The sequence below is a fragment of the Stenella coeruleoalba genome (genome assembly GCF_951394435.1).
Source record: "Stenella coeruleoalba genome assembly, chromosome: 3".
NCBI classification, from domain to species: domain Eukaryota; kingdom Metazoa; phylum Chordata; class Mammalia; order Artiodactyla; family Delphinidae; genus Stenella; species Stenella coeruleoalba.
The window spans coordinates 144,901,393-144,926,107 of record NC_137148.1 but is presented as its reverse complement, the minus strand read 5'-3'; the positions used below and the strand labels follow the sequence as shown (position 1 = coordinate 144,926,107).

The 24,715-nt window shown below is 47.4% G+C and overlaps 1 protein-coding gene across 3 annotated transcripts in view; it reads left to right on the top strand.

Moving 5' to 3' along the window:
* The window catches only part of SLIT3 (slit guidance ligand 3), a 610,083-nt gene that overhangs the window by 102,465 nt on the left and 482,903 nt on the right, over positions 1-24,715 (top strand). For all 3 annotated transcript variants that reach the window (XM_079918438.1, XM_079918437.1, XM_079918439.1), the window contains exon 4: positions 593-664. In XM_079918438.1, the coding sequence (XP_079774564.1) occupies positions 593-664 (72 nt within the window). The remainder of the gene's footprint in view (positions 1-592; positions 665-24,715) is intronic.

Sequence of the window (24,715 nt, the reverse complement as noted above, 5' to 3'; positions counted from 1 at the left end):
AAGGCAAAAATGCCCAGGGTCCATGGCAGTCATAATGCAGCCCAGCTCTGGTCTGAAAAGCCAGGCTGGCAGGGACTACATTTGGCCCTTTAACCCCTGGTGATCTGCCCCACCCTCTTCTCTGTTCCTATAACGACTGCTATCTGTCCCACCTGTCCTCACCACTTAGGATCTGGAATATTCTCTCTGGTATTTTGTTTATTTTTAGAGACCCATTTCACATGCCCATTCCATCACCTGGCAGTAGCTAGCTACCGCAGGCACATGTTGAGAAAAGTTCAAAAGCCTGTCTGAGGTTCGTGGGAAAGAATGTCCTGATCAGTTAGTGATGCCTCTCCGAGGCTCGTGAAGGGGGCTGTGGCAGCAAGCGTGTTGTGTTCCTGCTTCCGACTGACCTTTGCCTTTTTAGCGCCAACTTGACTCCCAGCTCCGCGCGTTAAGAGTGTGCCTTACACGTGCTGAGCATCCCACGTTGAAAGATCTAGAAGCCTCTTAATACCTGTTGATCGATTGGCCGAAGGGGTGTCTGTAAATACTCTTGATCCCGTTTCCTGTCCCCTTGACATCTTTTCATTCTTTTTTCCCCCTTCAGGCGCCTGAACAAGAATAAACTCCAGGTCCTCCCGGAACTGCTTTTCCAGAGCAACCCGAAGCTCACCAGACTGTGAGTAGAATGGAGTTGTGTTCCCCACCTGGTGCCTTGCCCGGCTTTGCTGACGCCGAGGATGCGGTTGCCTTAGCGTGGGGAGCCCTGAGCCGTGTGGACCTTGGCAGTGAGTCCGCGCACGTGGGCGCTTGGAGCCAGGCTTCAGCGTGCTGGGTCCTCACACTCCCCTCCAGCCCGCCTTTCTTGCGTCCGTCCTTCCCAGATCATCCGCTTAAGTGGCCGGTGAGGGCTGTGGACCTGTGGTAGTGCATCTCTCCTTTGCAAGGAGAAACTCTTCCTTTTAACTTGGGTCTGAATTAACCTCAGGGAAATGCCCTGAGGGTAGGCTTGGAGGTGAATTGGTTCACACAAGACTGCCAGTGGTCTCGGAGGAGGGCAGTGGTTTGGGTTAAGCATTTCAACCTCACCTCCTTGCTGGCTAGAAGGATACCTGCCCTTTGCCTGCTTCCAACTGCTGCCAGTCCGGGAACCCTGGGTCTGGAGATCTGTGATTTTGTGGGAAAAGAAACACTTTGAATTTTGCTTTATCTTCAGAATGGTCCAGGGTATGATGGGGGGTGGGGGGAGACTTGCAGATTCTCTGTGTGTTTATTCAGCATGAGAGTTTGGATACTGAAGAGCTGGAGATGCACGTCGCGATGGAGATTGTGATTCGTAGATTGGGGTTATTAGACAAGTGCTAATTACTGACAGTGAACAACTCCATGACTTCGAACCTGAAAGTCCTACCGGCAGTAACTAGTGTACGTTATGGGGTGAATTGGTCGCCCAAGGCTTGATTTTCCGGCTGGAGCAACAAGTGTCCGACTGCTTAGCAGTCAGGCAGTGAGATGTACGGCCTGGCTGGGAGGACTCTGACCTTACTGGGGAGGCGGCAAAGTGGTAGCCACCCTTCTCGTTTCCAACGGCCGTGTTTAATGCCTCCGTATGCAGTCCGCCGATGCATGGAGATAAATTGGGAAATACGAAACGCATGTTTGCATGTGTACTTAAGAATGAGTTCTGAATTAGGAATCTGTATCTCTCTCTGTACACACACACAGAGACTATATACATAAATGTGCTTTCAAGGACACTTGGCTGCAACAAGAACGGACTGGGGTTGGCTGGGGTGTCAAGGGTACCGCGGCCTTGCTTGCCTTCTCTGGGGGACACCTGTACTTCGTCACGGTCTCCCCTCTTGCTGGCCCTCCCTTTCTCTTGCCCAGTCCACCCGGCTGACTGTGCTAAATGAGGGAAAGAGCATGCCTCCCTTTCCACTCTTCGGCTCTGAATCCACCTTGATGGACGTGAGGGTGCATGAGGTGCTGTTGCTGGCCCGAATGAGCAACAGCAACTGGGCAGATGGGGAAACCACTCTGGTTTTTAACTTCCTCTTCCCTTTACAGTTCTTTCCTTAAATGCTCACCTAATAGCCATCTCTCCACCCAGCACTACCTTGTGCTTTTCAACCTGCTTTTAACTAAATAACGCAGACTGTATGCTGTTCTTCTGGAATCTCAGCGTCACTTTTGAGGCAAGTAAAAGGTGCTTATGGGACTGGGGCTGCTGGGCAGCTTTGAGCGGGTAGGTCTGAGAGTTCCAGTTGCTGCAGGAGGTCAGGGGGGCTGATTCTTGCTCCCCATGGCCATCGGGTGAGGCCCATTTCAGGCGGGGCTGGTCTTGATCCAGGCAGAGGAGGAGTTTCCGGCCGTGATAACAGGCCTCTGCCATGCTGGGGGCCAGGCCCAGGCAGGTAGCACAGGGGCATGGGAAAGTCCAGTGTCCTAAAGGCCACTTTCTAACTGAAAGAGGTCGGGAGAGCCACTTTCCCTTCTGTGCCTAAATGTCTTCATCAGTAAACGGGAGATGCCTCATCTTCCCTTCTACCCACCTCACCAAGGAGCTGTCCGTGTATCCGATGAGATTATGGTGGGCATGCATTTTCTAGGGTTTAAAGTGCTGTGTGAGTGCAATTACCAAGATAGCTATTGTTACTCCTACAATTCCCATCTTCACAACTTGTTTCTAATCTCCTTTCACTGGGAGACATGAAGAAACCAGGAGCTGCCGTGGGCTCTGAGATCTGTTACACGGAGCTTTTGTCCTCAGGCCAGAGAGCTGCAGCTGGGAAGGCAGGGAGGACGTTTGGCTCATTTTGGTTTCTGTCCCTCTCCAGGTCCCCAGCCAGGCCCAGTGTGACACATAGGCACTCGGGAATGGGTGGATGAATAAATGAATGATACAGGCCTCAGGGTATGAACCATGTTCTGAGGGAACTTTGAATCTTTTATCCACCATTCCTTCATTCACTCATTCGTTTGTTTGTTCATTCGTTCATTCAGTAAGCTTTTCCCAGGTGCTTGTTCCAGCCTGGCCTCTGTGCTGGGTGTTAAACTGCAGATATGAAGTTTGCCCAGTTCTCTGTGTGCCCCGTCACGACACATTCTGAACGGCCGCCAAAGAGCTGAGAGCTAAATACATATTTCTGTTCATGGAAGCAGCTCTGTTAACCCAGGTTTGGGCTATAATCAGCAATCCCTTTTTCTCCCTGGGCTTGATCTTTGATTTTTCTTAATGACCCTATTGTGTCTTTGTCTCATTTTGTCAGCCACTCCAGGGCCTTTTTGGAAGTAAGCAGGGTGCAAATTAGAAATCAATAAATGTGCAATCATGAGTGTGTATACATGTGCCACTGGCTCTGTTTTAAAAGAGCACTGCATCTCAATAGACGCAGTGAGCCGTTTTCCAGGGAATGCTAAATGGGGCTGCTGGGTGGCCGTCTCCTCCACAGTCGGCCATGTGGTTTAAACAGCAATTCTGACGCACCTTTTCTTATTAGATCTATAGACAAAGACTGCTTAATAGTCAATGATTATCTGAAAAATACCTTTTGGAAAGGCTATGGTCGTATAATAAGACATGTAGTGATGGGAAAGGGAAACAATATTTATTGAGAACCTATTATATATATATGATGATAATATTATCACTAACTGGTAAGTGGCAGAAATGTGACAAATTAGTTTAACTCAGAGGGGAAATATGTTAGTTAATGTGCATGGGAAGGCCAGTGGTAGTTATGGTTGGCTTTAGGAACAGCTGGATCCAGGAGCATGGCGGTGTCATCGGGACTTCGTCTCACTCCCCCCAGCCCTAGGAAGAGAGCACAGGATGGCAGGCAAAAGCAGAAGACTCTGAGGGCAGTAACCTAGCAACCAGGGTGGAGAGGGTGTCCTCGACAACAGTCCTGCAGGAAAGAACTGAGGGTCAGTTCCTTACCTTGGTCACACGTCCAGCTCTGAGCAGATGCTGTTGCTGGTGAGGTGGTGTCCTCTGATTGACCAAGTTTGGGCCATGCGTCCATCACAGTTGTTTGCAGATGAGGGTGTGCGGGGCCTGGGAATGGGTTTCCCAAAAGGAAGAGTAATTCTGTTATCAGAGGACAGGGGAAGACATACTAGACTTGAACACGGCAGACATCTACAAGTTTATTGAGCATCTAGTCTGTTCAGTTCCCTGTGCTTTCATTGAGTGGTTTGGATCCTCACAATAACACTTCAAGGTAATGACAATAGCAAACACATTGACTGTTGGGTGCTCTTCTGAGCACTTTACATAGAACTTGTTGGATACTCCTAATGATGCTATGCGGTAGGAACTATGAGTACTATTCTGTGGATGTGAAACTGAGGCTCAAAGAGGTCAAAGAACTTGCCCAGCATCATACAGTTACTCAGTGACAGAACCAGGCATCGAATGTGGGTAATCTGACTCCGAAGCCTGTGCTTTTGTTCTACTACAATTAACTCCCTGCCTCAATACTCCCATTTTACAGATGAAGAAACTAAGGCCCAGAGTTTAAATTACTTGTCCGTACCCGTATTTCTAAGCAGCAGCACGGGGCACTCTGCCTCAATACTCAGATTTAGCCTTCACACCAATCCTGCAAAGAGAATCATTATTAAATCTACTTCTACCTCCGCTCGCCGCCACTAGAGAAAGCCCTTGTGCAGCAGCGAAGACCCAGCGCAGCCAAAAATAAATAAATAAAATAAGTAAATTTATTTTTTAAAAAAAATCTACTTCTAAAGCTTAGAAGTGTTATCTGACTTACCCATAGCTGTATAACCAGAATACAACGGAATGGGGAAAGAAATGCATGTGTGTTGCTGCAAAGTACCTCTGTTTTCTACCATGCCACGCTGCTGTGCTAACTATTGTGGAGAGCTGAAGTCATGCTAAAAAGGATTGGTGATGGACCTGTCATACATCCAAGTGCTCTGTCAGGCCTTGGCTGGTTACCCCGCCCCACCCCCCCTTAGACGCAGCACCATCTGATTCATTGGTGCATGTGTATAGTAGTGATGTATCTACCCTCTTACTCTGTCCTTTAGCGCATAGAGCACGAGCTGTAGAATCCTAGAGCTCAGAAGTGCCCTGAGGCTTAGGTAATACCACTGTGGTCTGTAAAACACCCAGCAAGGTCTCGATCCTGCTTTGGGCCCTCAGTAAATATTAGCTCACGCCTGTCCTGATGTATATTATAAGATTTTCAAGGATCAGGCCTGGACTTCTGCTCTTTCCAGGTTTCCTATCACTCGTGACTGAGCACAGTAGATGGCAGTAAAGTGAAAAGGGTAAGGGGCTGCCAGTTACTTGCTGTGAGACCACGGGCAAATTACTTAACCTCTCTGGGTCTCAGGTTCTTCATCAGTAAAGTAGACAATAATAGAACCTACTTCTCCAGGTTGTTGTGAGGTAAATGGAAATAGCCCAGGGACAACCTTTAGCGTTGACTATAGCCCATAGTAAAGTGCTCAGTGAAAGATGGCTATGGTTAACTTTTGCTGGCTGACTGATAGGAATGGTGCATATGCTGGGGCTCTGGCATCTCTGGTGTAAACATTTCAGCACCTCTCAAAGAGTTCAGTCTCCCAAATAAATGAGGGTTGAGGGAGGACTGCACTGGGAGTGGGAAGACCCTGATCCTCATACTGGCTCTGCCACCCACAAGCTATGTGACCTTAGGCATGTTACTTCATCTCTCTGGGCCTCATCTAGAGAGGCTGAGATGAAGCGTGGTCTGTTACGTGGTCTGTAAGTTATTAATTTCTCCTTTTTGGCCTCTCCTTCAAGCTTTCTCTTTTACCCACACGTGGGGGAAGGAGGGAAGGATTTCTGGTGATTTGGAAGTTAAGTGGTTAATGTTGCCAGAAATTCCTTAGAAGAAGCAAAAGACAAGATGAAAACAGTAATTAAAAGCTGTCTGCCTTGCACCAGATTAGGGAGCTTTGAAGGGGATGAGAGGCACACAGTGGTTCACAACTGTTGTTTTTAAAAATTTGACTTTGCCGTGTGAGGATGAGCAGACCACTGGGGTCCTTCTGCTCCACATCTCCTGGATTCATGTCCAAAGAGTCCGTTACATATTTGGTAGTGGTTTAAAGCCTGTTGCTGAAGAAGCAGTTGTGCTAGCAGCAGGACGGAGGCCCCCAATTATTCTTCACACAGTCCCTCGAGGTATTTGGCAGATTTAAAACATGCCACTGGGGTTAAACCGCTGTCGCTCACTTGGGTCAGTGGAGTTGCAAGAGACTTGGGAAGTTAATCCCCAGGCAGCTGAAAACAACATGAAATGTGACCAGCCAACTTAGCCCCAAGTCACTGGGGCTGCTGTCCTGGTGGGGCCGCTTCCCTCCCAAAGAGTTGTGAGACCTCAGTTTCCAAGGAACTTACTTGCGATGAGTGGGCCATCCCCAGAACTCTCATTTCTGCTACCTTGTACCTCTCCTTCGTATTTAGCATTTTCTGCCCTTATCACCAGCCATGTGCATCCATGCCCTGTATCCCCAAACAAGCCAGAAGCTGCATTCAGCAAGGTGATCTAATGTTCTTTGAAGTAACCCAATATTAGAGCAAAGAGCAGGGGCTTTGGAACTGTCCAGACCTGAGTTTGGATCCTACCCTCTGGTGACTGACGCTGGGCAAGTGACCTCCGCTTTCTCAGTCTCTGGTTGGTTAGCAGTGCAATAGGGATAATCATCATAGTTCCTGTCGTAGTTTGCTAGGGCTGTGATAAAGAAGTACCTCAGAGGCCACAACAGTGAGAGGCCCGCGTACCGCAAAAAAAAAAAAAGTACCTCAGACCGGATGGCTTAAACAACAGAAATTTGTTTCCTCACAGTCTGCGGCCCAGAAGTTTCAGACCAAGGTTCTGGCAGGTTTGATTTCCTGAGGGCTGTCTCCTTGTCTTGCAGATTGTTGGGCTTCTTGCTGCCCCTTAACATGGTTGTCCCTCCGTTCACGCTCACCTCTGGTGTCCCGTCCTCTTCTCATAAGGACACCAGTCATGTTGGCTTAGGCCCCACCCTAATGGCCACATTTAACTTAGTCACCTCTTTAAAGACCCAATCTCCAAATACAGTTACATTCTGAAGGGTGGGGGCAAGGGCTTCGTAATGTGTACGAATGAACACATTAGCATATGATAGTTCCCAAGTGTGCATTGCATATTTACTGTGGGTCAAGTGCTCTGTGAACTGCTTTTAGATAGATTCTCTTCCTCAATCTCAGGCTTGGGAGGTTAGATACTACATTAGCCCCATTTTACAGTTAAACACACCGAGTCCTGGAGATTTAGACAGCTTGCCCAAGGTCATAGAGCCAGTCACCGACAGAGCTAAACTTTAAACCCAGGCTTGCCTGACTACAGAGCCCACATCCTTACCACAATTTCCATACTTATGAGAAGTCAGTAACTAAAGGGCCAGCACCCCCTCGTAGAAGCTCAGTTAGTGCTCTAGTTCCTTTATCTCTCTGAAGCCCTAAATGAGACCAGATCTGTTGAATGACTGGAACCCTGTACCTCTAGGTCGTACTTTCTGCTACTCGGAGCTCCTTTTGTAGCCACTTCAGTCTTCCAATTCTGCACTAACCTTTAACACATAACTACATGCAATATGTGTCTCCATAAAGCTCTGTGCTGATGTGAAACGATGCTCTAAAAGTGAAAAATCAGTGAAGAAAACAAAAACCACACTATTCAGTTTTCCAGCAGAGTCATCCGATGTGGTGAAATGATCATAGGACGATGGGAAAACCAATCCATCAGGACGATAGGGGCTTCAGAGACCGCCTGCCTGCTTGCCTACCTGGAGTTGGATCTCAGAGACCTGTCCCCGCCTCTGGTGTGGGCTGGCACAGCCTTCAGAGGCCAGGGGACGGATGGTGAGACCAGCCTCACTATCGCAGGCGTGGGGCCGCTTTTTCCAGGGGCATGGCTGCCTAAAGCTCATGGAAAAAGTCCCTGCAGACTGGAGCTCCATTTCCTTCTCCAACACTTCCCCAATCACCGAGCCCTGTGGTTAGGCCAGCCTTCCGTTTGCTTTATGGCAGGCTTCGTCACCTGCATGCTTCGTCATGTGCTTGAAGACGGGTTTAGCTTTAATCTGTGTGTGGACAGATAATGGATTACAGTGGGTGCCCTGTCACTCTTGGGATTTCTGTTTTGTGTGAGTTGCACTCTCTGTAGTACCTGAAGCTGGAGCGAAGAAAGAAGGCAGGCAGGGAAGGTTTCTGTTCTTCTCTCCTCCACTGAGCCTTTATCCAGCTGAGCACAGAAGCCTGTTGCCTTATTCACAGAGTTGATTATAAGGCTAATACTTTGAATTGCCTTATGGACTCATACTATAGAATTTCAGAACTAGGAATAAAAGTGATCTGGGCCAGTGTTTTTCAACCTTTACTGTGCATCTGAACACCTGGGAATCTGGTTAAAATGCGGACTCTGGTTCTGCAGGTCTGGGGTGGGACCTAAGAGTCTGCATTTCTACAGGACCACACTTCGCAGAGCGAGGATCCAGACTACAGTGGTTCTCAGACTTAGCATATAGAAAAACTAATCCCTTGAGGTTCTAATGAAAATGCTGATTCCCAGACTATGTCCCGAAGGACTCTAGTTTCATTAGATCTGGAACGGATGTAGGGATTTGACTCTGTAAGTAGGCACCCTAGGTGATTTGGGTGTATGTCACCCATGGGGCATATTTTGGGAAACACTGATCTAGTACAACCCCTGTTATTTTATAGATTTGGGATCAGAGGAGGAACCAAACATTTCATGAGCACCTACTGTGTGCTGCACACCTTATGCATTTGCCATCTTCTTTGGTCCTCCTTCAAGGTAGGTATGTTTATGCCCACTACACAGAAGATGAAACTGAGGGTTGAGGAGTTTTAACTAACTCACCAGGAATAAACCCAGGTCTTTCTGACCCCCAATTCTGTATATTTTTCTGCTTTATAATGTGCTGCTTGTGCTGAAATACATCTTGAAAAAGAAGGTTGGGCAGACGGGAGAATAAGAGAAAAATCATGGACCTCTATAGCTTTCAAGGTTCAGTATTTGTACTTTTATGCTCATGTGAGTGTATATGAACATATGCTCATATCTGAGATCTAGGATATTAAGACTTGAAACAATAAAAGAGAAAAATTTTTAGACTTAAATGCATGTTTGCAAGTGGACTTTTCTAAGTTCCCTACAATTTAGCAAAGGTAGAGTGAGGTTTTACATCTTCAAATTCTTTAGCCCTTCGGGCCAGCAGCAGAATTTTCTAAAGTGATCAGGCAATACTTGTACTTGAGAACATTCTGCCAGCTTGGAAAGTTTTTCTTTTTTATTTTTTTAAGAAAGAAAGAAAACCAAGCTGTGACTTTACAATGCTTTGGAATTACAGAATATGCTCGTAATTTTTACAATTCTGCACAGACTTCTTTGCCACATCTGGTTGATATTACTGGCAGGGATATATGGGGGAATAAACCATGGGCTGGAATGTGAAACATCCCACAAAATGAGTTTCTTATAGGTTGCTGTATAAAACATTTTGAGTCTCCCTCTCTTTGGACGGGTGGCTTAAGTGATTTCATGGATTTAGTATTTTCTTTGGTTTGAAGGTAAGGGTTTTTGCTGGTCTACTTGGTGGGGATTCTAGGATGGTTTTCTGAGGATGTATGGAAAGGGTTAACGTTTGAGAGTCAGGCCATGGATCAGGGTGGAAAAAGCCACGCTTTGCAGGAAGTCAGACCAACGTTTGGCGAAAAACACTGGACACTAGTGATGATGGTGAAGCCCGGGTGCCAACTGAATTGCTACAGAAAAAGGAAAAATGTAGGGAGAAAGGGTTATCTGTGTAAGGGCTTCAGGAGACCTCCTGAATCTGAGCTCAGCTGGTTGATGAAACAGCTGACGGCAAGAAGAACTCAAGTTCTTGCAAAGCCAAAAGCCTTGGTACATCTGTGCATTCTCTGTCCTGGATATGAAAACCGTGAGTTGGGAAAATAGAAAAATAAAACAAACACCCAGGCTGTTACCTGGCATGTGGTCAATTCCCTACCGGGGGCATTCTTGCCCAATTCCCAGGTGGAGAACCGTGTGACCAGGGGCAATTCAAGCATCCGTTGAACACCTGCTGCGTGCGTGTGTCACTGCCGTATGCTGGTTATTGGGATGCTGAGTCCAGAACACAGACGTGTCTAATCTCAGCCCAGAGGGTGTGGGTGTGGGCTTCTCGCCACCTGGCTCCTTCTCACACTTCCTTGTCCGGGACCCACCTGCAGAGTTGGAACCTTTCTGCAGAAGAGCATGTGTTGCTCTCAGCAGCCTGTGGCATGCGGTGGAGTTGGCCAGCCTCGGCCGGGCTGTGCGGACATCACCAAGGGTGCTCGAAGAGAGACCGTGCTGTCCGTTGGCAACAAAGCCCTTTGCTGAAGGTGAGAACCGGAGACCAGCCTTCACCCACACCCTGGGGATCCTCATTCTCCTTATCTGGAGTTAGAAACTGTCAGGGGAGTTGAAAATGTCAGGGAAATGCCACACTGCATATAGAAAACTATCAGCCTTTTGAGGTGGGCAGACCCCAAACGCACATTCTTCAATTGCCTGAATGATGCTACTGTACCCGCATCTCATAATCTTGAAATATTTGTTCTTGAATCACATTCAGCATCAACAGAAACCTTTCTAAAGGGCCTAATCATCTCTCATTTTCAGCTAACATTTGGGAATCTCTCCAGGGGACAGAGCATTTTAATTTGATGTCCTAAATTCTAGCATAATTTCAAATCACACACGTACACAAAAGTCTGTAACTTTGGCTCTCTTCTGGCTGTCCTGTGGGCTCAGTATTGTGGATTTTGAGCATTAATTTCCATTTGTAAGGTTTGCAGTCCATTTACAAAGTCCTGGAGACTGAAGCTTGTAATGAACGTGTTGACACAGTATTAACAACAGCAAAACTATGATAACACAGCACTGTCCAAACCAAATAGAAATGGAGACGTTTAAGTAAATTTCACGCTCCTTGCCTGAATGTGGTGTGCTGGGCCTGAGCTTTTGATTCATGGTTTAGAAGGATATTTTAATGTTTTATTCATGATGTTCCTTTCTTCCCATCATTCCTCCTCTAATTCTCCTCACCCTGCTTATGGTGATGTAGCCTGCTTGGAAGTCTGGACTTGTCTTGATTGGTGCTGCCTGTTGTGTAGCCAAAAATCCTCCCCGTGGTTGGCTAAGTGGAGTATTCAGCTATGGAACTGATAGTTTGGCCTCTCATTGGCATGTCTAGGGCTCTGGACTCAAATTTCTCATCAGTGAGTCAGCTTTTGATTGAAATATACACAGAGGCATGCCAACTTTTCTCCCAGTGAAAAGCATCTTGACTTTGGGAGGTCAGAATGCTCTGTCTAGGGGAGAAAACTGCATTTCTAAGAGGGTGAAAGGGTAGCCGAGGACTGATCCCCCCCATGTCAATTTCATTGAATTTGGGATTTAGGAAACTCTAAGCCATAGATCAAGATGCTCAGAGAGACCTAACTTTAATGATTTTTAAAAAATGAAAATCAGCGGTAGCAATATAGAAAGAAAGCCTGAATCATCAATGTTATTAATATCACGGCCCCAATCATCTCCTTCCTGTGTCTCCACGTCTCTTCCTCTATTCCCCCTTTTATTTCAAAAGCACATGCACATGCACATAACATACCACACACAAATACATAAAGCCTTCTCTCTATATGAGAATCCCAGACAGATAAATGAAGATCCCTTCCAGGCTGTGGAATGAAAGCACAGATATAATTTCACTTTAGTGCAAGATACTGACTTTTAAATTAGCTCAAATTATTGAGCAACACTGTGAGGAGATATCAGAGGTCAGAAAAGTGGCAGCGGTGGTGGAACAGGAGACACTTTGTCTCCTTGGCTCATATAATTGGTGTTTTTGGTGCACAGAGATGGTAGGGGCAGTTCTGTGTCAGTGACGGTAAATTATTAGTGTAAATGTTTTCTGGTCTCAAGAGAGAGCTCCTCTTTTCCCTGGAAGAGATGTGCATGGGTCAGGCTTCTACCCAAGACCTGAAGAGACTTTCATTCCATTTTACAACACAAAGCAGAGCTTGGTCGGCTACCAGCTCCCAAGGGCTCAGCCACTGAACAAAATTATCTTAGGAAATAATTGTTATGGTTTCCACTGCTAATGGCGCTCTCTGCAGATCCTCTTGCCCTGTGCAAGGCACTTCCTTTGCTTAAGTGAGAGTGAAGGATGGGAGATCATTAGGCCTAATGAGGCCGGAAAAGGAGTAGCAGGGAAAGACCAGTTGCCCAGGGAGTACCCTACTGCCAGTTTTTCCCCACGTGGAGAGTCACTGATAGAAGTGGTGAGGCGACTGCACGGAGTTTGTCACTGGGCATTATCAGTTGTCTACCACCTGCTGCCATCACCCTGGTACACGCCACCATCCTTTCTCCATGAGATGACTTCAAGGACCTCCCCACTAAATCTTCCTGCTTCTGCTCATGTCCGTTCATTATCCATCATCCATCCAGCAGCCGCCATGATTGTTTTAAGACAAATCAGATCTCCTCATTCTCCCAGTTAAACCTCCCAGTGACTCCCCACGGTCCTAAGAATAAACCCAAGCGCCCACGTTATACAGTCTGGCCCCACCATTCTTCCCAGTGCCATCCTAGGCCACGCTTCCCACATTCACCATGCCGCAGCCTCCTGGGCCTTCTTCCTGATGCTCCAACACTCCCGTCCCTTTCTCGACTCATGGTTTTGGCCTTGCTGTTCCTTCTGCCCGGTACACGCTGACCCCAGATGTTAGCATGGCCAGGTCCTTCCTGAAATTCAGGTCCTGCCTCAAACATCACTCCCTTAGAGAGCCTTTCCTGATCACCCTACCTACAGTAACATCCCTTCCTTTCTCAGTCACTGTCTATAACGTGACCCAGCTTTATTTTCTTCATAGCACTTATCACTACCCGAAATTCTTTTGCTCATTTATTTGTTTACTGTCTGCTCACGCATCCCCCAGGAGATTTTAAGCTTCCTGAGAGTGGGGATTTTGTCTGTCTTGTTGACTCTATAATTGTCTACCGCTGTATCTAGCACACAGTGGGTACTTGGTAAGTATTCTATAAAAGAGTAAATGAGAGAAGGAACTTGGTCTCTCCCCAGTCCGCTTTGTACTCTCAATATATGGTCAAAGGCAGCTTCTGCTTTAAACCAGCACTCTCTCCTCATTGCCCTGAAAAAGCCCCAGATGATATTTAATAGGATGTGTACGCATATAGGCACACACAGTCACACACACATGCACGCACACTCCACAAGCACACACACAAGGGTGAAGATAAAACTGACACATTGGACTTCTTCCCGCAGTTTCTAGCCTCTAGTTATTTCACTCTTTGCAAGACAAATTACTTGGGTTTAAAAAGTAGAAGGACCCTGCCCTGGGGTCCTGAGAGGGCCTTCGTGGGATGAGCCCATCCACACACAGGTGGGCCACGCAGCATGGAGGTGAGCTGGCTTCAAGGGCTACCGGGGTGGGAGTTCAAACTTCCACCAAAGAGAGAGAAACAGCCCATGCTGGGGTCCTCCACTAGCAGATGTGAGCCAGTGTCCGAGACTGAGTTAGGGAGGCAATGTTATTTTTTGACACTTTTTTCAAAGACCCGGGAATAATATTCTGTGATACAATGAGATGAAAAGATAAACTGCGTTTGCTTCATCTCCAGGCCTCATTGATTGTTTTAATTCTAATGGGCATTGAAAGGAGTTGTCTAGCTATTGGAAGGCTCAGCTCAGTGAAGGCTTTCCAAAAAAGAGACCTGTGGGGACTCAAACAAAACCAAATCTTAGTCTGGAAAAAAAAAGAATAGATTACACTAATTTATTGACCTAAACCTCCAAATTATTTTTTTTTTCTTGATCTGAGATCTAAACCAGAGGTTGTTTGAAAGACATCTGGTGAATTAGTCCAAACCTGAACTCAACCATGTCTTCTAAAATAATTGAACCAGAGCCACACTGGAACATCAAAATATTAACGTTTCCAAACGGACTGTCTCTGGGTCTCTGGCTGGCGTAGCTATAGCACCAACCTACTGTTTGTTCCTCTCCTCCCCCTCCCAGCCCTCTGCCCCTACCTGTCACTTCTCCTTTCTGCAAACCTGGCATCAATCAGCAATGTGTGATCGCTGCTGCTGCCCTGGGAATGCAGACCTTCAAGACTCGCTTTACTGCTGCTGTGATCAGGAGAGATGCTACTGTTCAGAGTGACTTGATCCACTCACCACCTTTAATTCCATGTCATGAGGAAAAGAGGAGGGGTCTTTTCATTAGATGAGTGGGAGAAAGGGAAGATAGGATGGAGAGAAAGGAAGAAACCCTAGAATAAAGAAGAGAGGGAGGGAGAAAAAAGAATAACAATCACCAAAAAGTAACCATGGAACAGAGATGGTAAAGATACAGCGAAGGAGCAAGGAAAGAAAGAAAATAAGAAGCTTTGGGGGAAAGTGTATCTCAGGTTTATTTTCATCTTTTCCTGGTTCCTCCTAAGGCAGCTGGAAGAATTTCTGGTCACCCATGTGCCTCTCCATTCTGTACCAAGCTCTGTGTCAACTCTCGTCTCTACAGCAACCCCTCAGGAGGCAAGAACATCGTCTTCATAGAATCCCAGAGCTGGACGGCACTTTCAGAATTTCTAGAACTATGCCTTTCTTTCACAGTTGGAGAAATAGAGGCACAGAGCTGCAGGGAACTCACAAACCCCAGCCCTAGGATTCCTCGTCTGGTGCTGGGGGCCCAGCCCAAAGCTACGTTCTTACCTTTGCCATGATTTCTCAGGAAGTGGCAAAGAAGAAAAACCATGGAAGAAGGATCACTGGCTTACAAGGGATTAAGGATTGGTGTTTCCAGGGGTCAGGCTGCCTGGGGTAGCAGTTTCTCTTTTAAGAAAAAGGATATTCTGGGCTTCCCTGGTGGCGCAGTGGTTGAGAGTCCGCCTGGCGATGCAGGGGACACGGGTTCGTGCCCCGGTCCGGGAGGATCCCACATGCCGCGGAGCAGCTGGGCCCGTGAGCCATGGGCGCTGAGCCTGCGCGTCCGGAGCCTGTGCTCCGCAACGGGAGAGGCCACAACAGTGAGAGGCCCGCGTACCGCAAAAAAAAAAAAAAAGAAAGAAAAAGAAAAAGGATATTCTTTTGAAAGAGGTGATATTGGTGATGGATTTGCTCATCCAAGTAAGGATGAGCAGTTCTTACCTGTGAAAGTGTTGCTGCGAGTTCCATGTGGTTATTGTCACGACATACTTGAGGAAGGGGATTGAAGGGACCAACCTCACCTGAGAGCCTTTCCTCGAAAAGAATCAACAAAACAGGCAACCGAAAGGAAGGCGTAGAGGCCGACCCCTACGGTTTCTATCCTGCTGTTGGAGGAATGGCGGTACCATCAAAGGGAAGCGAAGAGGAAGTCTTCTTGGAGTGTGGTGATGGGGACTGCTTCCCAGAGCTGGCAGCCCTCCCAGGGACAGCCAGCCTGGTGCATCTGAATTTCCACCTACTAGGAATTTCAGAAGTTAAAAGGCCAGAGTCAACTTGGTATCAACTTCAGCAACATTTTTTTTTCCCGTTCCAGGTAGTTAGTTACCTCTCTGAGGACACATCTTTATAAAGAGCCTGTTCATTTGAGAAAAAAGACCCCAGCCTGTTACTTATAACCCAGCAGCCACTGAGGAGCTGACCAGGTTTTCCTAGTGGGCAGGGGCACCGCACCCTGCTTACCTGTCATATATAACCATTTACCTGCAGCTAATTAGCCAGACTTCAGCACAGAGTCCCCAGTTGCTATGCTAATGATGGCAGCCCTCGCCTCCCAAGAAGCGCTGATTTCCCAGCTCCGCATGAGGGGCTTCAATAATCTCTCTTTCCAGTGATATAATTTGATTCCTTCGTAGGAGGCTGCTCTGGTCCTAGCTCACTTAGCACTTAATCTCTCGCTAGATACTCTCATTACTTAATCTTTTCAGGCCCCAGACCAGCCCGGGCCTCTTATTTATCTATCTGGGGTCCTGTTTACTTCCCTGTTGTAAATTACTTCTGGTTCCTGGCAGTCTGATCTCTGCAGTGATAGACTAATAGCTCGGAGCTACCGCATTTGCCTTGTGTGATGAGGCAAATAATATGCTTAACTTATGGGAGAGAAGTCCCCCCCTGTTTATTTCAAGGGGGGAAATATCACTCAGGGGAAAGGGCCAAATCATTTACCTAATGGCTGCTGGTGTAATTACGGACAGGATTATGTGAGACAAATTGCCATGCCCATAAATCTAAACCTCCAGTGCCTCAAAGGCAGAGAGGGAATTCGGGCAGCTGGCATGGGCTCTGACTCTCTGACAGGTGGGTTTCTGAGAGGGTGCTGGCAGAAGGAGGATGTCGGCATGCTGGTTTGCTTGGCGAGGAAGATGCTGTTCTCCAGCCCCAAACTCTAAACAGCTAAGGCCAGGGTGGGCAAACCACAGCCTGCAGGCCCATCCAGCCCACTGCCACCTGCTATTGTAAATAAAGTTTTATTGGAACATAGCCACAGCCACTCATTTTCATACTGTCTGTGGCCCTATGTGTGCTACAGTTCTAGGCCCTATGTGGGCCTAGTTCTTGGCAGAGACTGGCCCCCCAAAGCCAAAAATATTTATAGTGTGGCCTTTACAGAAAAAGTTTGCCAATCCTTGCTTTGCCAGAAGAACCTTCAGACAAATATTTTATATGGAGATGGAGAGATTAATTTGGATCACTCCCCTTAGCTTTCTTTTTTCAGACAATTCAATCCCATTTCAAGGAAATTGGATGGCAACTAGGATAGCCATCACTCGCTCTGCAGTGCTTCTGCCTCTATTCATGTGGTTTCTCTCAACAATTGTGTGGCTTAGGTAGGGATTATGAACCCATTTGACAGAAGAGAAAACTGAGACTCTGAAAAGTGAAGTGTTTTGCCCAAGGTCATTCAGTAAGGAATTTGCAGAACTGGGATTCAGACCTTGCCTGTCTAGCTCCAAATTCTGTCTTCTTTCAGCTAAGCCTCACTGCCTCTCAACAAAAAAGAAGGATGAAGGTACTGGCAGTGGGGGAGGATTTATCTCAGTCTTGCCTCTCTCTGCAGAAGGGCTGTTGAAAGGGAACATGTGAGCAGCCCAGTCACAAGACACACCAAAGCTCAAGGAGAAGTGAGGGGGTCTTGTTTTCTTCCATCCACACTCACTGTGGGGTGGCTGGTGGAGCAGAACCAAGAGTGCTTTATCATGAAACATAACAATTGTTTGTCAGGCAGCAAGGGAAAACCAAAGAGAAGAAGACCTGGGTGAGAAAAAGCTTATTTCATGGCCTGCGTTGCCTGTGCAATGCTGACTGCCAGAGAGAGAGCACGGTCCATATGTCCTCCTCATGGGGGAGGTGGACGCCACCAGCTCTGCTGCAGCCAGGGTAGAAGGAGAGCCTTGGCTCTTGTACCCTCTGGGAGAAGTTCTTTCGGCTTTGGGGCAGCCTGGAGCCAGACCCAGATGCCCTGAGCTTCTGCAGTGGGTGTGGGAAAAGTGATTTTGTCCACAGGCCTGCAGACATTACCAGTGTGCCTGGTGCAGCTGTAGAAATCTCAGGTTGAAAACAGGAGCAAAAGTACCTCTTGCAAAATAGTGTTTGGCCTCTGAACCTAAAACGGCAAGAGGGTATAGTGGAAATAATAGTAAATAACACAGCCATGTCACAGCAGCTACCATTTATTAAGTGTTTACAAAGCATCAGGCATTGTTCTAAACCCTATCATCTTCATGATCTCATTTAATCTTCATAATCATCTGGTGAGGTGGGTCTAACTAGTCCCTTTTATTGAAGAGGAAATGGAGCTCAGCGATGATAAATAATTTGCTCAAGCTAATGTGTCAGTGGTGGAGCTGAGAACCCAATCTGCCTGACCGTGTACTAGGGGTGGGAGGTCGGGGAACCACAGGCGTGGTCAAATGATCATAGACCAGCTCTACCAGGTGGGCACAGAATTTTTCTTTTCTGAGCCTCAGTGTCCAAAGTTTGAATGGATGTGACAGCCAGGGTTGTGAAGACAATCACGGGTGATGGTGTATTTTTAGCGTAAAGCTATCGTCTGACTCATAGCAAGAGCTCAGTGGGCCCCTCCCATTTTCTCCTCTCTTTCCATGGCAATAAGACACAAACCCAAGCTTTTCTATCACTACCATCATTGTCTATGATGTCCTGCTGGGCTCTGCAGGGAGTGGGATACACAGACCCAACCTCTCCCTTTGAGGCATTTTCTGTCTAAGATGGGTATATATTATATTTATCCATGCATCAGTGGATGTACAGTAATGGACCATGCGGCCGGGGAGAGAGGACATCCCACCAAATGGGAATGGAGCAAAAGGCATTTACATCACATGCATGCCAAGGGAAGTTGCATTTTAGAGGAAAACTTTTTTGCAATTCATTCATCTTTGCTGAGCTTCTACTCTGGAGGATAGAAAGCAGAGAGAGATTTGGAAATATGCAGGTGGAACAGGTGAGGGCCAGCTGTCACTTCTCTTTTGATCAAGCTGTAAAAGTTCTTGGTTCAGTCTCCTCCTCTCCTGGAGTTGGCATGGACTGTGATGTACTGATGAGTTGGCCTTCTGTAGAAGAATTTGAAACACAGAAAATTAATGTTGTTTGGTGTTGTACTATGTTCTGGGCAAGTTCTTTCTCCAGCATCTTTATTTTTTTCCTCCCAACCCTGTGAGGTGGGTATTAGTCATCTCCATTTGCATTGAGGGAAAGGGTTTTAAGAACTTATGGTCTCAGAGTTAAGAGGAGATGGAATCAAGATCAGAACCCACTTCTTTCCAATTCTGGAGCTCATTATACACTACACATCAAATGATCTGTCGTCATACTGTGAGGAGGAGATACTCTCTTCCCTTCTTCCTAATGACATCCCAACTGTCTCCAAAGACTTCTAGAAATGATTCCAGGGACTGTGTGTGGCTTCTTGGGGTCTGACCCTTCCACCCTAGAGGAACCTGGCTTTTTAGGGCTCTCAAGATTACCACTGACAGAAATCTGAAGCAAAGTAGAATAAGGAAAAACAAACAAGTGTCAATGATGAGAACACAAAGCCACGATGTAGGGCTGGTGTTAAAGGTCACCAGGACCCTGACCCGAAGCCCACTGGGTGTCTGCCACTCTCCAAATGTCATCTCGCATCTCTCTGCCTGGTAGCTTCGTCCCTCATGTCCCCTTGTGATGCCCTGGCAGACTGGCACCATATCCTTACAGCTTTGTGACCAGAGAGCAAAGAGTCTTCCCTGGTGTTCATCCCAAAGATTCTCAGGGCAGGACTCCCATTAGGCCTAGCTAGAGACGTGTGCCCTTCCCTGGACCAATCATCGTGGCCAGAGGCCAGGGCCTATGATTTGCTCAGTCTGGGCCACATACTGGAAAAGAGCTGGGTGGGTTCTAGGCATCCAGAGACTAGAGCCAAGATGCCTCAGCCAGGAGGAGCTCTGATTATGAGGCAGGCCGAAGATCGCAGCCAGCCTTCTGTCCAGAATGGTAGGCTGCTTCAAGACAACAGTCATGCCTAGAATGCCTTGCAGTTTCATTCCCGGGTCCTCCCTAACATAGGGAAAACGCCTCTGCAGCTATTCCCAGAAAGATCCAAGGGAGCTAAAAAAAAAAAAAAAAAAAAAAAAGATTGAGGAGACATGAAGGCTACTGTAGGATGAGTGAGCATGTGAATTCATAGGCTGAGAAAATAATGTGGAAAAGGGATGCAAAGTCAGGACAGCCATGCCTTTGTTTCCAGATCTAAGAGGCAGCATCCTTGAAGCTTGGCAGGACTTTAGGAGAACAAAGGAGACTTTATGGAATTCTGGATTTCACCTCTGCCTCCCTCTCTGGCTCTTACTCCTGCCATGTCTTTGTTCACTCCTTTCAATCCTGCTGTAGCTAGCCTTTAGCAGTTCAGAAATTCACCATGATTTGTTTTCTCTGCATCTTTATGCCTTCTTATTCATACCTGGAAGGCATTTCTCACATCCTATTGTCTAACTAAATTTCACTTTTTAAAACTCAGCTCTCATCTCTCCTCCTCCAGGGAGCCCTCCCTGATGATGCTAGTCTTATTTATTAGAAAGACTGCCTCTGGGTCCTGCCACTTGAGCATCAACCATGCCAACTCCGAGGCTGATATTTTGTCTGCCTTTCCCACCAGACTCTGAGCTACTTGTGAGTGGGGAATTATATTTCTATTTTTTTATTAGCAGGGTTTAGTGCAGTGCTAAACTATTTTGTTAATGGAAAAACTGAATAAATGGTGTCTTAACTCAGGCTGCTGTAACAAAATCCAATAGATCAGTGGCTTAAATGATAGACATTTATTCCTCACAGTTCTGGAAGCTAGGAAGCATGAGATCAAGGTGTCAGCATGGTTGGGTTCTGGTGAGAACTCTTCCTGGCTTGCAGAAGGCCATCTTCATGAGGTGTCCTTACATGGGAAGAGAGATCGAGAGAGAAATCGAGGGAGAACAGGAGAGAGGGAGAGATGGAGAGAGAGAGAGAGAGTGCTTTCTGTTCTCTTCTTAGGAGGGCACTAATCGCACTAATCCCAACTCGGGGACCACCCGCCATGACCTCATCTAAACCTAATTACCTCCCAAAGGCCCCACCTCCAACCAGATACCATTACATTGGAGATTAGGACTTCAACATATGAATTTTGAGGGGGACACAGACATTAAGTCCATAACAAATGGGAAGTAGGGCCAGAGAGCAGCTGTTGATTTTATGGAACTCATACCTCAGAGGTATTTGAGGTAGAGGATCTGAACATCAGCTTCACATCTAGACGTACATTTCCCAAATGTGTGCCATCTTAATATATGTTCAGAAAAAAGTATCCTCATCATATATGTCTGGGAAACATGGTGCTAAAGGAAATATGGAAAGATTTTTGATTGTAGGACCGCTCAGAACCTTTACAATGTTAATATGCATTGGAAATTTCCAAGAGGTGAAAATTAGTACACAGGTAGCTCCCAAAATGTTTTTTGACTGTGGGATCTGTGTTCATGGCACGGTTGGTGGGACTTGGGTTTTATAGGACTGGTGTTGAGAAAATGTGAGGTTAGAACTTTGTAAAAATTAGGTTAATTCATAGGTGAAAGGGCCATAAAAGGACTCTGAAAGAACTATCTGAGAGTAATTCAGTGTTTCCCCTGGGAACCTTTTAATCAAAATGGATCAAAGATGGGTCAGTCCAGGTTCGTGATTCTGAAGCCCCATTTGATTGTAATCTCAACTTGGCCCTCGAGAGCCTTCTTATTATTGGTCCTGATACAGTGGCAGGGTCCCTCTCTGGGCACTTCCTCCCGCTGAGGTCAGGAAGCATTTCAGAGGCTTTCCGAACATCCCACCTCTTTCTCAAAGCTTTCCCTGATCTGCTAAAGGAAAGGTGGCATTTTCCCTCCATGCTTACCCTGTCTGCACTCGCTGGTCCTCTCCCCCTCTCTCCTCACCCACCACCCTCAACGCTTCTCCTTTGACTCTATCTGGGGGTGATTCCTTTGGCCCCAAGAGCAGAGAATAGCTGCGGGCCACTTAGGCATTCTGGGTGGGTTGTTGGGATCCAGATCCCTGCCTGAACCCGACATCCCCACCCAACCCCGCCCCTTTCCCTCCAGGGGTGGGTGGATTCTTCCCAGCTGAGTCTGATGAGATGGTTGCCTACAGATATTCAGCAGCTTCTCCAGAGCAATGAATATTCATGCCTTCGCTTGGTGGGCTGCATTCCAGCCTGGGGACAGGGACCTTTCTCCATTCTGCCTCTCTGTTCCTCGGGACTGTGGTCCTACCCTTGTACCTCCTGTGAGGACCCCATCACAGGAGGGGGTACAGGATCAGGACCCCATCATCATCTGAGGACCCTCTTAGAAAATCTCTTTTCTGAGGCTTCAGATCAGGGAGTGCTACACCAGCCTCAGGGCTGCTGCCACCCCTGGCATCTTGGTGTTGGGCACACTCATGCTTTCCCCTGTCCTTACACCCACACGCTTGTCTGACCCCTTCCTACCTCCCTGCTTTTGCTCACGCCCATTTCCCCTGCCTGGGATGCCCTGCCTTCTCTTCCAAGGCTTTTCCAAATCTAGAGACAGTGGCTTAAGAGTGAGTTCTAAGTTAGAAGATGATTGCGAACGTTAAAAGAAGCAATCTTCTATAAAGCATTTATCACACGGCCTGATGTCCGGTAAACGTCAGTTGCTTGTATCTAGTCCTCAAGCCTCAAATCCTCCCCATTCAGTGAAGACTTTGTGGCAGCCTCACCCCACATCAGTCCCCCCAGTTCCTCAGCACGAGCATCAGAACCACATGGAGGAGACGTTTAGTGATATTTTTGGCATTGTGCTGTGGACTGCTCTTCATCTCTGGTGTTATTAAACAGGACACTTTCTCTGTTTCTGCCTCTTTCTCTCAACCGCATGGTTGGTGATCATGTTGTCTGCTAGGGTATGTGGCACAGAGTAGCTGGTTGATTTACTCGTTTGTTTGATCGAGCCACCTGATTGGCTAAAAAGAAAAAAACTCAAGGATTTGGAAAAATCACCCTCATTCTTCCCTTGCAACCACTCTTTCATTTAAAGGGACAGCAAAATGGCGCTCCCACAGGTAGAATCCTGCCCACAGATGTATTGTGTTTGGCCTGCATAATTTGAAAAAAAAATGACTTGCCTATATTTAAAAATTGGGAGATTTCATATTAAGTATCCAGATGACTTATTCCTGCCCCCAGACTGGGAGCTCTGGCAGCTGCACTGGGCCCCGATTCCCATATAGTAAGTCTTCAGAGCTGAGTTTGGGTACCCTTTTCAAGGAGCACGCTTTCTCCAATGTGTGAAAATTCCCATCATTCTCACTGCCCCATGTTGGCCCTGCTCATTTATTTTCATAACCTTTGCAGTCTTATATTTGGGGACCAGACCTTCTTCATTGCCCAGCAGCAGTCACAGAAGAGATGACTGAGGCCTACAAGGCCAGGGCCACCGATTGGTCAGTGATGGTGGAGACCATCGAGGGGGGGTGGCCATCAGGCTGCTTCTTCACGGCCCTGGATGGAGAGTGGGCCCCCAGCAGGGCTCCTTTTTCCTTTGTTGGGTTTGGAAATTGTTGAAGACTCTACTGGACCTTTCTTTGATGGTTTCCACGTCCCTTTCGCCCCTGAGAAGTGGGCAGATGATCTCCTTCCATAGAATAGGATGCCCAGCGAAGTGGAGGTCCTCAGATGCTCTTCTTGGGGGTGGGGAGACATCTTGAGCCTTTCAAACGCACGTGTCCTTGTAGTCTGTGGACTTTCCCAGCACGTCTGCCACCTCCGGTCCACAAGGCCAAATCCTGTCATGTGGGTGCAGTCAGGGAGCACAGAGAGAATTCCAGCTCGGCACCCCTCCAGGAAGCCCTTGGCCTGCGTGTACGTTCCCTCTCTGAGGAAGGGCACGCCTGTGCTGCCTGTCCCACATCACAGGCTTCCTTCCACCCAGGAGGAGGGCTGGACTCAGTCTCCATGAGGCCTCCAGCGTCACACGGTCAGGATAGGCCTTGAAGCTCCTCTGCCTGGTGGGGCTTTGCAAATAGGGGGTTTAGAGAAACGGGTAGGTCTGTTTTTAATCGAAACAGTTACTTCACTTCATCCCAGCATCCCTTGGTCAGGGCCCTGTTTTTGTGGTGACACGGCTTCTCTCTCAAGTTTTAGGCGCCTCTGTCTCCGCATCTTAGTGCTGCTGTTGCTAGCAAGTATTTGGGGAGTGCTAATGACCGCCTGAACCGGCCAGCAGTTCTCTGACAGGGAGCAATTTGTGGTATAGGGAGACTTCCATTGCCAGGGATGCCCTCTCTAATTTTCTGCATCGTGAAACCTTCTTCCATTCTCTCTCATTTGACATCTCTAGGTTCCCCGCGCTCAGGACCTTCTCATGGAAAGGTTTGGGAGAAGCCAGCTAATTTATTTTCCCGAGTTATGTCATTGAAAACTGACTCCGTTATTTCTTCCAGAAAAATGCGTGTTTTCATATGCTTCATGTGTAGACATACCATAAAATGATATATTAATCTGGAAGGGCCCTTTGAGATCTCCTAGTTTAGCCATGGCAAATTGATTACATCTTGAATGCCAACCGTGATTAGATAAATGGTGCCCAGGATAATATGTTGAAAAGGATTCTGAGGCCCATCCAAGCTCAGGAAGGCGCCCAGGGATATATTATGCTCCGTTGGCATGGACCCAGGACAGCGACCGGCAGGACATTTCCTAGATACAGCCACCCCTGATGAAGTTCATGCTCCCCACTTTACAGACGAGGAAACTGTGCCCAGAAACCAGAGGCAACCTTACAACAGTCCTGAGTTGGAAAAGGAGCCCCCCTCTGAGCTGACAGTGTTCCAGAGTCACGGGATTTGGGATGAATCTTAAGTGAATGACTTGTAAGAGGGTCCCCCAATGCCATGGGGGAGCAGGGGCGGCATAGAGCTGCACGGCCCCCTGACCCTCCGTCCCAGCAAGGTCTCTGGCCAGTGGCCGCATCCCAGGGTCCAGGGAGCTTCTATGCAATTTGCCTCCCGTTTCTATTTCCCATTATTCCTCCTGAGGATGAAGACAGGTCAGACACTGGCCATCGGCTGTTAGGAGC